The sequence below is a fragment of the Schistocerca piceifrons genome, chromosome 5, assembly GCF_021461385.2.
Source record: "Schistocerca piceifrons isolate TAMUIC-IGC-003096 chromosome 5, iqSchPice1.1, whole genome shotgun sequence".
Lineage (NCBI taxonomy): Eukaryota > Metazoa > Arthropoda > Insecta > Orthoptera > Acrididae > Schistocerca > Schistocerca piceifrons.
The window spans coordinates 685,984,239-685,996,549 of record NC_060142.1 but is presented as its reverse complement, the minus strand read 5'-3'; the positions used below and the strand labels follow the sequence as shown (position 1 = coordinate 685,996,549).

The 12,311-nt window shown below is 42.8% G+C and overlaps 1 protein-coding gene across 1 annotated transcript in view; it reads right to left on the bottom strand.

The window, feature by feature from the left end:
- The window catches only part of LOC124799203 (probable G-protein coupled receptor CG31760), a 418,997-nt gene that overhangs the window by 144,949 nt on the left and 261,737 nt on the right, over positions 1–12,311 (bottom strand). Inside the window, exon 5 of the mRNA XM_047262738.1 lies at positions 10,302–10,370. Within this exon, the coding sequence (XP_047118694.1) occupies positions 10,302–10,370 (69 nt within the window). The remainder of the gene's footprint in view (positions 1–10,301; positions 10,371–12,311) is intronic.

Sequence of the window (12,311 nt, the reverse complement as noted above, 5' to 3'; positions counted from 1 at the left end):
ACTAGCAACATGCGAGCTCGGTAGTCGATCAGCAGCGAAGAGTCAGTGAAGAGTTAAGCGACGAGGCGTTGCGGAGTTCAGGGGTAGAGCTCAGCGGACCTGTGTATTGGGTCGCACAGCCTGCGCTAGACAGGCGCCGACGTTCGACGCCTCGGCTCTGCTAGAATATCCAGAGGCGTGATGTGCCATCGCCAGGTCGCAGCCGGTTATGCTAAACGTGTCGCCTCTGCTTCACCGTCGCTGCCTACACACTACCTGGTGTCTGTCACAGCGCTTGGTCAGCCTCCTGACTTCCAGCAACGTATGTAAGCCTTCGAGTGCGACCACCTCCTGTACACCGGTACGAAGTCGACGCACATCGACGACAAGCTGTTCCCACCAGTCGAGAGTGAGCACCCGTAACATCTGCACTTTGTTGTTATAACAGTCTTCGTGAACCGCATCCACCAAGTTGCTATCCTTCGACAGACTCCTGTCTCCCTCGTCATGAGATTTAATCTACAGTGCCCAGCGGAGTTGGCAGCTACGCCATCCTGACGCCACGGAGCAACGCTGCCCCCACGTCAGTTACGTGTAACTGCGTAGTTACGACAAAGTTACGTTGAATGATGTCATCAACTGAAGTACGTTCTGTGTAAGTCTTTAGTAATGAGCGGGCTTGAGGCTCCATCAGTGTCTTGCCTGTTATTAACTGTTATTTCAGTCATCAAGCCGACTGTTGGTTTCATGTAATTCTCCGCTCTTGTCAACTGGCAGCTATCTTCTTTATTCCAGCCTACTTGCTACCTCCTGCGTCATCAAAAACATGCTTTGTGTACGTACACCCAGTTTTTTCTTTGCTAGGCTTTTCTTCCAGTATATTTTCAGTTACGATTTTCAGCAACCACTGATGTGAAACATGTCTAGTTGTTTTAAAGTTTCTAATCATTATGTTTTTCATTAGGCTTCTGTCTAAATCATTACTCGACTAATACAACTCAACTAAATCCCAATAGCCTCTTCGAACATGAAGTTTCGAAGGCTTTTAATTGTTGTATGTTTATTTTCCAGCTGTCGAAGAGTTTCATTTGCACATACCAGTGCTGAAAATTTATATTTTAGTAGCTAAACCGCCTAAAAGATAAAGTGCAATACCGTCAAGCATAAAGTCATTTGGTGACAGTTGAGGTAACAGGCAGTTTGTCAATGGAGCACGAGAAAGGACGCGATGATAGAACGTGTGTTGAGACATCAGGAATAATTCTCATGGTATTAGACAGAGCTGTAGACGGTAAAATATTTAGAGGAAGACAGAGGTGAGAATACATCCAACCTCATAATTGAGATGGTAACTAGCAAGTGCTTCTCTAAGACGAAAAGGGTGGCACATGAGAGGAGTTCGTAGCGGGCCTCATCGAACTAACCACGAGGCTGATGACTCAATCCAAACAGTGTATATGATAGCAAATTAAGACCAAACAAAACACATACATCACAGTGAAGGTACCAAAACAGTCACATCAGTACACGGTGTACCCCACTCAAATTGTAAGGCAGACGCGTAGTCTCTAATGTAAACGACTATAAAGGTGCCGAAAGGCATCCTTCCTGTGACACATTATCCCAAGCATCTAGCGCCTTTTGTGGTAATACGGCATTCATTCTTGCAGTCCTGGAGAACGAGGAACTTCCCGCTTCATCATCCCCGTACATGCTTATTTGGCGACAGATCCGGTGACCTCGCCGACCAGGGCAGTTTCTGTTCACCACGAAGAACACATTGCGTAGCAGCAGCCGTTTGTGGACGTGCATTGTCCTGGTGAAGAAGCACGTCTCCTTGCTGTAGAAGGATTGACAGTAGCACGGCGATAACGGCTTGTGCAGGGTATCACTCACATACAGACAGGACCTACTCTCATCGCTGAAGACAATAGAGCGACATTCTACTCATATTATTGGATGTTCTCTTTTGAATGGTTTTCTAGTCTATTGTTAGTTGATGGTTGGAGTCACAACATCGTACCACATCGTTGTTACAGGCTACACCAACCAGTCATAGGTGTTGGCCACTGTTTGAAGCCTGTGTATGATTGGAATTAACAGCTTCATCGTCAGAGAAGCCAAGAAGATTTTGTCCTAAATCGCAAAAACTGGTAGCTATATAATAAATAACAACGAAAGGACGGCTGCAGGGGTTTCATTTCAATACATTCTACTCTCCAGTCAAATCTTTCACGACATCAAACTAGCCATGCTTGGAAGTGTCCTCGTGTCGGTAATAGTCTGGCCAGAGTCACGCTTGGTTTTCATCCCTAATCACACAATAGGTGAAGCATACACACATAATTGGTCTCTGGATGAAGATATATCGGCCACAACTGCGCGCGTAATGCTTAGATCTTGACGTGCGTATGTTCTACGCGAATGTTCAGAACGTGTTCTAGAGGAGGGCGAATGTTCAGAGACCAATGTTGAAATAGCGACACACCACCGATGAATTGTACCCAACATGTACATTAGTTCGTCGACATGTCTATCAAGCCTCCCGCAGGCTCACAGTGCTACACCGTTCAAGAGGATGAAGGTGTCCAGTACTCGTCATCCGGACATGTTTACACACTACAATGAACGTTTCTACCACTATTCAGTTCTAAACTCAGCACAGTCGCTGCCTGAAGAATCAAAAGAAAGGGTTATAGACAGGCCTTGTGAGCGCCATCTGATGGCCGATGATCAGTGACACTAAAACTCCGCAGTATGCACTTATTACAAAGCTTGGTGCCACTGACCACGAGGGAGCTGCATTTGCATTCCGGTAGTGTATGTTTGCTGTTATTTTGCCTCATATTTTTTCAGAACTACATTTAGCCTCTTCCAGTCTTTTCCATTGAGTCTTTCTTGCATCTTTATCTATTCTACTTCTCACACAGCAAAATTCTTCCTCAAGTGTCTGTTACCCAGGCCTAACATTTAGCTATGCAGCTTTGTCATCTCCTGCAAGTCCCATTACTTAAATTTTATTTTGATATGTTTGCATATCATAACTATAGGCTGAAAACATTTCAACACTTCCTTCGTTTCGCGCTCTCAGTGCAACAGAAACATTGTCTTGAAAGAAACAAAGCTTACTTAAATCTTCCAAAATTATTTATTTAATGTTATCAGGTATAGTTTAGCAGCCAAGGCGATGACAGCAAATTCAGTTTATCCACTTGGGTTTCCCTTCCATAAACAAGCAATATTTTTAAAAAATCATTATTTTAAAATAATCAACAATTGGGTTTTGTAAGATTTTAATACTGTTAAGATATGTGACGAAGAAGGAAACATTCCCAAGTGCCAATAAGAGATCTTGATGAAACTTGGCGGTGTGAAGAGGAGCCATAATGCAGCAATAACTGTACTTTTGCTTGTGCCCAGCTTCATTTTTAAGGGGAAAACGCACCTCATAAGGTAGCTTAGCATACTGGGTATGGAGGGAAATTCTTCGAAAAAGTTGTATATAAAAACGATTCTCATATAAAATTTGATACGTAATTAACATAACTGAATAATTTATAAACGAATTTTGCAATATTTTGAAATTCTGCAGAACACCGCTCCACCATTAATAATTCCGAAACATGAAAATTTTGTTACTGGATAAATCAAAGAAGCTTTCAAGCTGTTTACATACATGTGTAATAAAGCTGGTTTCTGAAATAAGCTATACACAAAGAGTTGTCAGAGTATTGTAACCATAACTAATAAAAATATCTAAAAATTCGTTATTAGTCTAGTTATTTATTTTACTTATACAAATGAGATTTTCACTCTGCAGCGGAGTGTGCGCTGATATGAAACTTACTGGCAGATTAAAACTGTGTGCCCGACCGAGACTCGAACTCGGGACCTTTGCCTTTCGCGGGCAAGTGCTCTACCATCTTTTTTTTCACATTTTGTCCGTGTTTGTTCGTTGTATCTGCTCGGGGCGGACGTCGTAAGACATCCGATTAAGTTCTTTGATGATCGATTAACTCAAGTTTTTTTTATTACAGAGGGTACGTAACCCTCTGTCCGAACACGCTGAGCTACCGTGCCGGCGACCATCTGAGCTACCGAAGCACGACACACGCCCGGTACTCAGATCTTTACTTCTGCCAGTATCTCGTCTCCTACGTTCCAAACTTTACAGAAGCTCTCCTGCGAACCTTGGAGGACTAGCACTCCTGAAAGAAAGGATACTGCGGAGACATGGCTTAGCCATAGTCTGTGGAATGTTTCCAGAATGAGATTTTCACTCTGCAGCGGAGTGTGCGCTGATATGAAACTTACAGGCAGATTAAAACTGTGTACCCGAACGAGACTCGAACTCGGGACCTTAGCCTTTCGCGGGCAAGTGCTCTACCACCTGAGCTACCGAAGCACGACTCACGCCCGGTACTCACCGCTTTACTTCTGCCAGTATCTCGTCTCCTACGTTCCAATACTGGCAGAAGTAAAGCTGTGAGTACCGGGCGTGAGTCGTGCTTCGGTAGCTCAGATGGTAGAGCACTTTCCAGCGAAAGGCAAAGGTCCCGAGTTCGAGTCTCGGTCGGGCACACAGTTTTAATCTGCCAGTAAGTTTCATATCAGCGCACACTCCGCTGCAGAGCGAAATTCTCATTCTGGAAACATCCCACAGGCTGTGGCTAAGCCATGTCTCCGCAGTATCCTTTCTTTCAGGAGTGCTAGTCCTCCAAGGTTCGCAGGAGAGCTTCTGTAAAGTTTGGAGTGTGGGAGACGAGATACTGGCAGAAGTAAAGCTGTGAGTACCGGGCGTGAGTCGTGCTTCGGTAGCTCAGATGGTAGAGCACGTGCCCGCGAAAGGCAAAGGTCCCGAGTTTATTTTACTTATATTTGATTTACCCATTAGGAGTGAAATGAAGCACAAGCAAAAAGAAAAAAACGCGTTACATTATTTTTCTCCTCTACATACCCGTCAAGTCTCTTCAAGATCGTTTACCGACAGATGGGAATGTTCACATGCAAGTTAAAAGAAGAAAGAATAACGTGACATTAGGTTAGAAAGAAGAAAACCATAAATTCCATTACTTTTTTGTTTTAGAGAAATATTGATTTCAGTTAAGATTATTTTTGGTGGAGGATGGCAGTTCAAGAAGGAAAAATATTTTAAAAAGCTCTCAAAAGAAAAAACAAAAAAAGTAGCTAAAGTCGCTGACGCTCACTTCTGCAGTAGCTCTCGACATGGAGGTAAGCGATTAGATTCTATTGCTGGAAAAAATAATCGCAGCCTACACTTGGCCTCCAAGGATCGGCCAGTTTGTGACATAAAGCTCTTGAACACAATACTTTGCGCCAATGGCACGGATAAAAATCCAAGTCTCTCTGGCGGAGTGAATCTTGTTAAATTGTTGATAAAGGTTCATCTATAAGGTGAGGAATCAACGGCCACGCTGGCGCTAGTCAAGAGAGGTAGGCGATGTGCCGGCACCATCACACGACACAAATATGGAACCACAACTTACATACATCCATTGCAGCTAACACATACACTTGAGACACAATTCTCACGCATCGCAAAGAAAGAAGTTTTTGTTGGTGGAGGAAGAAAACTCTCTCCGATTAGGCAGCTGAGACAAACCCCAGAACTTTCTCAGCTAACTGTGAAATACGACTTTTTCTTTTTGTTCATTACGAACAACTCAAAGAAATACAAACTTCTGCGCTTGCTCCATTCTCTCTTCAAAATATACAGGGTGTTACAAAAAGATACGGCCAAACTTTCAGGAAACGTTCCTAACACACAAAGAACATATGTTATGTGGACATGTGTCCAGAAACGCTTACTTTCCATATTAGAGCTCATTTTATTACTTCTCTTCAAATCACATTAATCATGGAATGGAAACACATAGCAATAGAACGTACCACCGTGACTTCAAACACTTTGTTACAGGAAATGTTCAAAATGTCCTCCGTTAGCGAGGTTACATGCATCCACCCTCCGTCGCATAGAATACCTGATGCGCTGATGCAGCCCTGGAGAATGGCGTATTGTATCACAGCCGTCCACAATACGAGCACGAAGAGTGTCTACATTTGGTACCGGGGTTGCGTAGACAAGAGCTTTCAAATACCCCCATAAATCAAAGTCAAGAGGGTTGAGGTCAGGACAGCGTGGAGCCCATGGAATTGGTCCGCCTCTACCAATCCATCGGTCACCGAATCTGTTGTTGAGAAGCGTACGAACACTTCGACTGAAATGTGCAGGAGCTCCATCGTGCATGAACCACATGTTGTGTCGTACTTGTAAAGGCACATGTTCTAGCAGCACAGGTAGAGTATCCCGTATGAAATCATGATAACGTGCTCCATTGAGCGTAGGCGGAAGAACATGGGGCCCAATCAAGATATCACCAACAATGCCTGAACAAACCACAGAAAATATGTGTTGATGACGTGATTGCACAATTGTGTGCGGATTCTCGTCAGCCCACGCATGTTGATTTTTAAAATTTACATTTTGATCACGTTGGAATGAAGTCTCATCCGTAAAGAGAAAATTTGCACTGAAATGAGGATTGACACATTGTTGGATGAACCATTAGCAGAAGTGTACCCATGGAGGCCAATCAGTTGCTGATAGTGCCTGCACACGCTGTACATGGTACGGAAACAACTGTTTCTCCCGTAGCACTCTGGCGGTGAATCGAGGAAGTACAGTACATAGTGACGAAACTAAAATGAGCTCTAACATGGATATTAAGCGTTTCCGGACACATGTCCACATAACATCTTTTCTTTATTTGTGTGTGAGGAATGTTTGCTGAAAGTTTGGCCGTACCTTTTTGTAACACCCTGTATATAAATGTATATTACTTACGATTGTGAGACTCTCTCTCATATATCATTTTCTATTTCGGCATGTTGTATCGATTCAACAGTACTTATTACTAATGCCTCCTTCTTATAAAGTACATGAATTATTCTGCCCTTCCTGTAGAACAGTGGTCATTAGCTTGATCCCCATCCCACTCTAGCGGCCGATACGTGGAAAAGGAACTAAAACACTTTCGTTAAGCTAGTAAAAAGTTTTCGCTACTTATTTGGAAAATAATTATTATTGTATACTTTAGTTTGTTGTAACCATGGTTTATAATATTTTAAAGTGTAGTTACTTCCCTACTTTACATCCAGAAAGTAAATTACGCTCGCGTCCAGAGACAGCACGAGTAGTTAAGATAGGAATGCCTCCGGGCACGAGTGCAGGGAAGGTATGTGGGAGAAATTCAGCGCGGTTTCAGTTATGTGGCGGCAGTGGTCGCCGCACAGCGCTTGGATAAAGTGGCTGCTCTGATGTTGTCTACCGCCAACTACGATGTTCGTGTAGTTAGATTTTTGCACACTCAAAAGCCATCTCCGGCACAAATCAATCGCCAATTATGCCACGTGTATGGACACATTATGAGCGACAGTATGGTCAGACGATGATGGAGGCAGTTCACTGATGGATGAACCAGCACTGTCTTTTGGCACTGACGTGGTGTAGTCTTGTACGAATTTTTACTGTGATGGGAGACCACAAATCCTCATTGTCATTCGCAGACACTGAAAAATTGTAGGAGGGTAATCCAGAATATGTTATGTGGAGTTTTCTGACAAGAGGCCCTACTCTTGCGTATGACGATTCAAGACCTCCATACAGCCAAAGCAACACGAAATGTGTTGAATCATTTTGGAAGGGAGATCTTCAACCATCCATCTTACAGCCCCGACAGAGCGATTTTCATCAATTCCTTCTCATAAAGTGTTTTCTGGCACGGAAACGATGCTGAGGGCAGACTGAAGTGACTTCCTAGCTCCGGACTATGGTGGCAATCTCCCATTACATGGGCGTATAGTGAATTGAGCACCACTACGATAAATGCCTCAACAATGGTGGTGACTATCTTGTGATGTATCCAGTGAAGCTATGTAAATATACTAGGAAACACGTTAATCATAGTGATGTTTTTGTTTTCTTTATCGATCATCGGAACTCACACTCTGCATGCACCTCTTAAACCATCATTACTGTTGAACCCGTGGGCGGCTACAAAATTTAACTATTAACTGAGGTACAAAAGGAGATGGTAGCTGACGAAGGTTGGTTACTCCTGTTGTAGACGATACCACGTTGCCTAACAGTAAAACAAATTTTATACCATCCGTGATCTTCAAATGAATTCTGCCAGTAAACGAATGAAGTGAATTTTTCAATGTTTTTCCTAAATCTTAACTCTGTTATTATCTGCGGCAATGAAATTGTTACTCAGCTGGCCCTAACTATCTATATATCAAACTGGTAATCTCTTAATCTACTTTATATTTTTCGTTTCACTCTTCTCTAGATTGTCGCACAGATGACAAAATGGTAGATATCGAAATAGACGTCAGAGGGATAGAGAAACAATTAAAATCGCTCAAAAGAGGAAAGGCCTCTGGACCTGATGGGATACCAGTTCAATTTTACACAGAGTACGCAAAGGAACTTGCCCCCCTTCTTGCAGCGGTGTAGCGTAGGTCTCTAGAGGAGTGTAGCGTTCCAAAGGATTGGAAAAGGGCACAGGTCATCCCCGTTTTCAAGAAGGGACGTCGAGCAGATGTGCAGAACTGTAGACCTATATCTCTAACGTCGATCAGTTGTAAAATTTTGGATCACGTATTGTGTTCGAGTATAATGACTTTTCTGGTGACAAGAAATCTACTCTGTAGGAATCAGCATGGGTTTCGAAAAAGACGGTCATGTGAAACCCAGCTCGAGCTATTCGTCCACGAGACTCAGAGGGCCATAGACACGGGTTCACAGGTAGATGCCGTGTTTCTTGACTTCCGCAAGGCGTTCGATACAGTTCCCCACAGTCGTTTAAGGAACAAAGTAAGAGCATATGGACTACCTGACCAATTGCGTGATTGGATTGAGGAGTTCCTAGATAACAGGACGCAGCATGTCATTCTCAATGGAGAGAAGTCTTCCGAAGTAAGAGTGATTTCAGGTGTGCCGCAGGGGAGTGTCATAGGACCGTTGCTATTCACAATATACATAAATGACCTTGTGGATGACATCGGAAGTTCACTGAGGCTTTTTGCGGATGATGCTGTGGTGTATCGAGAGGTTGTAACAATGGAAAATTGTACTGAAATGCAGGAGGATCTGCAGCGAATTGACGCATGGTGCAGGGAATGGCAATTAAATTTCAATGTAGACAAGTGTAATGTACTGCGAATACTCAGAAAGAAAGATCTCTTATCATTTAGCTACAATATAGCAGGTCAGCAACTGGAAGCAGTTAATACCATAAATTACCTGGGAGTAGGCATTAGGAGTGATTTAAAATGGAATGATCATATAATGTTGATCGTCGGTAAAGCAGATGCCAGACTGAGATTCATTTGAAGAATCCTAAGGAAATGCAATCCGAAAACAAAGGAGGTAGGTTACAGTACGCTTGTTCGCCCACTGCTTGAATACTACTCAGCAGTGTGGGATCCGTACCAGATAGGGTTGATAGAAGATATAGAGAAGATCCTACGGAGAGCAGCGCGCTTCGTTACATGATCATTTAGTAATCGCGAAAGCGTTACGGAGATGATAGATAAACTCCAGTGGAAGACTCTTCAGGAGAGACGCTCAGTAGCTCGGTACGGGCTTTTGTCAAAGTTTCGAGAACATACCTTCACCGAAGAGTCAAGCAGTATATTGCTCCCTCCTACGTATATCTCGCGAAGAGACCATGAGGATAAAATCAGAGAAATTAGATCCCACACAGAGGCATGCCGACAATCCTTCTTTCCACGAACAATACGAGACTGGAATAGAAGGGAGAACCGATAGAGGTACTCAAGGTACCCTCCGCCACACACCTTCAGGTGGCTTGCGGACTATGGATGTAGATGTAGATGTAGATGTAGATGCTTCCAAAGGGCGATTTAGAAAATTGTGTTAGTGGCAGTTTGTGCTATCTCGGCACCTAGTGTAGACAGTTAACTACGGAATATACTAAAGAACACCGCTTTTGCAGCGGCTGTACGTAAACTCTAACCATGACCTGTTTCGATTGCAGTCCCGTTTTACATGTGAAGATTTGAAAATAGTTGTAAATCTTCACTTGTTCTGTCACTTTCTTACTGAAACATGGGAGCTTCATACAAACAAGTATTTTAAGAAGTACATTTTTGATTAAAATCCTTCTTACACAAGGACAAAAACACAATTGTTTTTTTCAGTACGACATGGTAGAGCGTGCGGTCTGAATAATAGTTGCTGATATGTTCAGTTAGGGTCTCCGCTTTTAACTCACCGTGCAGTAGATGAAGAACGCGCCCAACGCGATGACTCGAAGCAGAACTGGACTGGCCGCCCGTACCACCTGTAGGCACACAAACAGATTTCATGTACCACAGTCTCTCAGACGCGAGGGACATCCATGCAATCATAGGTATTTATTAGCTAATATTGATAACAATATGTCGCATTTAACAGGTTCTAAATGTGTAAGCTCTCATATTCTCGTAATCTGATCCACAAGGCCACATACTTAAAAATTAGAAAAATGCCCGGTTCTCAAAAGATCCCTGTTATCAAGGTTAGATGATGGGCACCAGCCACAATCACGTATAGTTACCACGGGTCGCACGTAGAGTAATGAACTGCTGCATTTATTTTCACTTAGTATTCACACAATAAGATGGTCTCACCCATTTTGGTTTTTCTTTTATCACTGACCAGCCTCGATCCCCATTTATTAGTTAATCTAATCCTTTCCCCAGTTTTTCTCCATATCCACCACTCCATCTCCCACTCTTTCCATCTCCTCCTGCCTCTCCCCCTGTCCATCTCTTGCTCCTGCCCCCGGTGCCCATCTTCTCTTTCCCCCTCTGTCATTCCCCCCTTCTAATTCCATCTCCCCCTCCTCCTCTCTTTCTGCTTCCCTCTCTCTGTCCACCTCCTCCTCCCCTCTGTGCATTTTCTCCTCCCCCACTTTCCCTGTGCATTCATCCCCTGTCCCTTCTGCATCTATGTCCTCCTCACACTTGTCTTCCCTTTCTCTGGCCGTTTTCTCCTCCCTATTATTCATCTTCTCATACCCCAACTCTCTATCTATCTCTGCCTCCCCCTGTCTCCGTCCATCTCCGCCTTTTTCTTTGCTCTGTCCATCTCCTCCTCTCATCTCTCACCGTCCACTGTCATAAGTGTCCATATAGTCCTCCTTCTATCTGCACCTATATCCCCTTTCTCCCTCACTGTGTGAACACCTCCTCGCCGTCCCATCTCTCTCCATGTTATCACACTCATGCCAATAGGGAGGTGACCGTTTTAACGACTGCAGTATTTCTTCCAAAGTGATATTAATATGTGTACCAAATTTGATCGAAATTGTCACAGTGGCTTAAATGAGCTTTTTCCTTGTGGCCTTACTTGCATGCGCATGTGTCAAATATATTTCAAATATTTAACATATTTCACACGTAAAACTTTGAACATAGCTGCTAAGGTTCAGTGACCATGTCAGAATTATATTAGAACAAATAAGCCCACGGTCACAAATATTAAGTCAAAATCGACCAGGTTTCGACGCTACTATGAGCGTCGTCTTCAGAATTAGACTAATGTTCTAAAACATATTAGGTATATAATACATTTATAAAATTAATGTTTGTTCTGACTGGAAAAGATGTAATACTTACAAGGTTGCAACCCTTGTTCACAGTACGAGCAGCCCTTAGCAGCTCGTCATCTCAGAACTATTCATGACGTCGCCTGTCCGGCTTAGATCTTTTTTAATATGTGACTTATAAGTACTGCATCTTTTCCAGTGAGTACAAACTTTAATTTTATTAATGTTTTATATACCTAATATGTTTTAGAACAGTTAGTCTAATTCTGAAGACGACGCTCATAGTAGCGTCGAAACTTGGTCTATTTTGACTTAATATTTGTGACCGAGGGCTTATTTGTTCTAATATAATATTTCACAAGTATTTGTACATATATTTACCTTAATGTCTGGCGAACTTTTCTATGCAATTTCATTTTCACGCAGATCTATCTGCTGTATAATGACATAATTTTCCAGGGACATTCCGTGGTGTAAGTGCTTACGATCTGCGAATTGTAGTGAATATCGTTAGTATCAAACAAGTAATAAATTCAAATGCCATAGATGATGGGGTAGTTTTTTACACTCCTCACTATCTGACGTCATACCTCGTGAAGTATGTTTCGTATGGTGATATATTTTTGTAGGTACATTCAGCGGCATAAGTGGATATTCACTGCTAAAAGAATGGCGAATAGAGTTAGTAGCAAT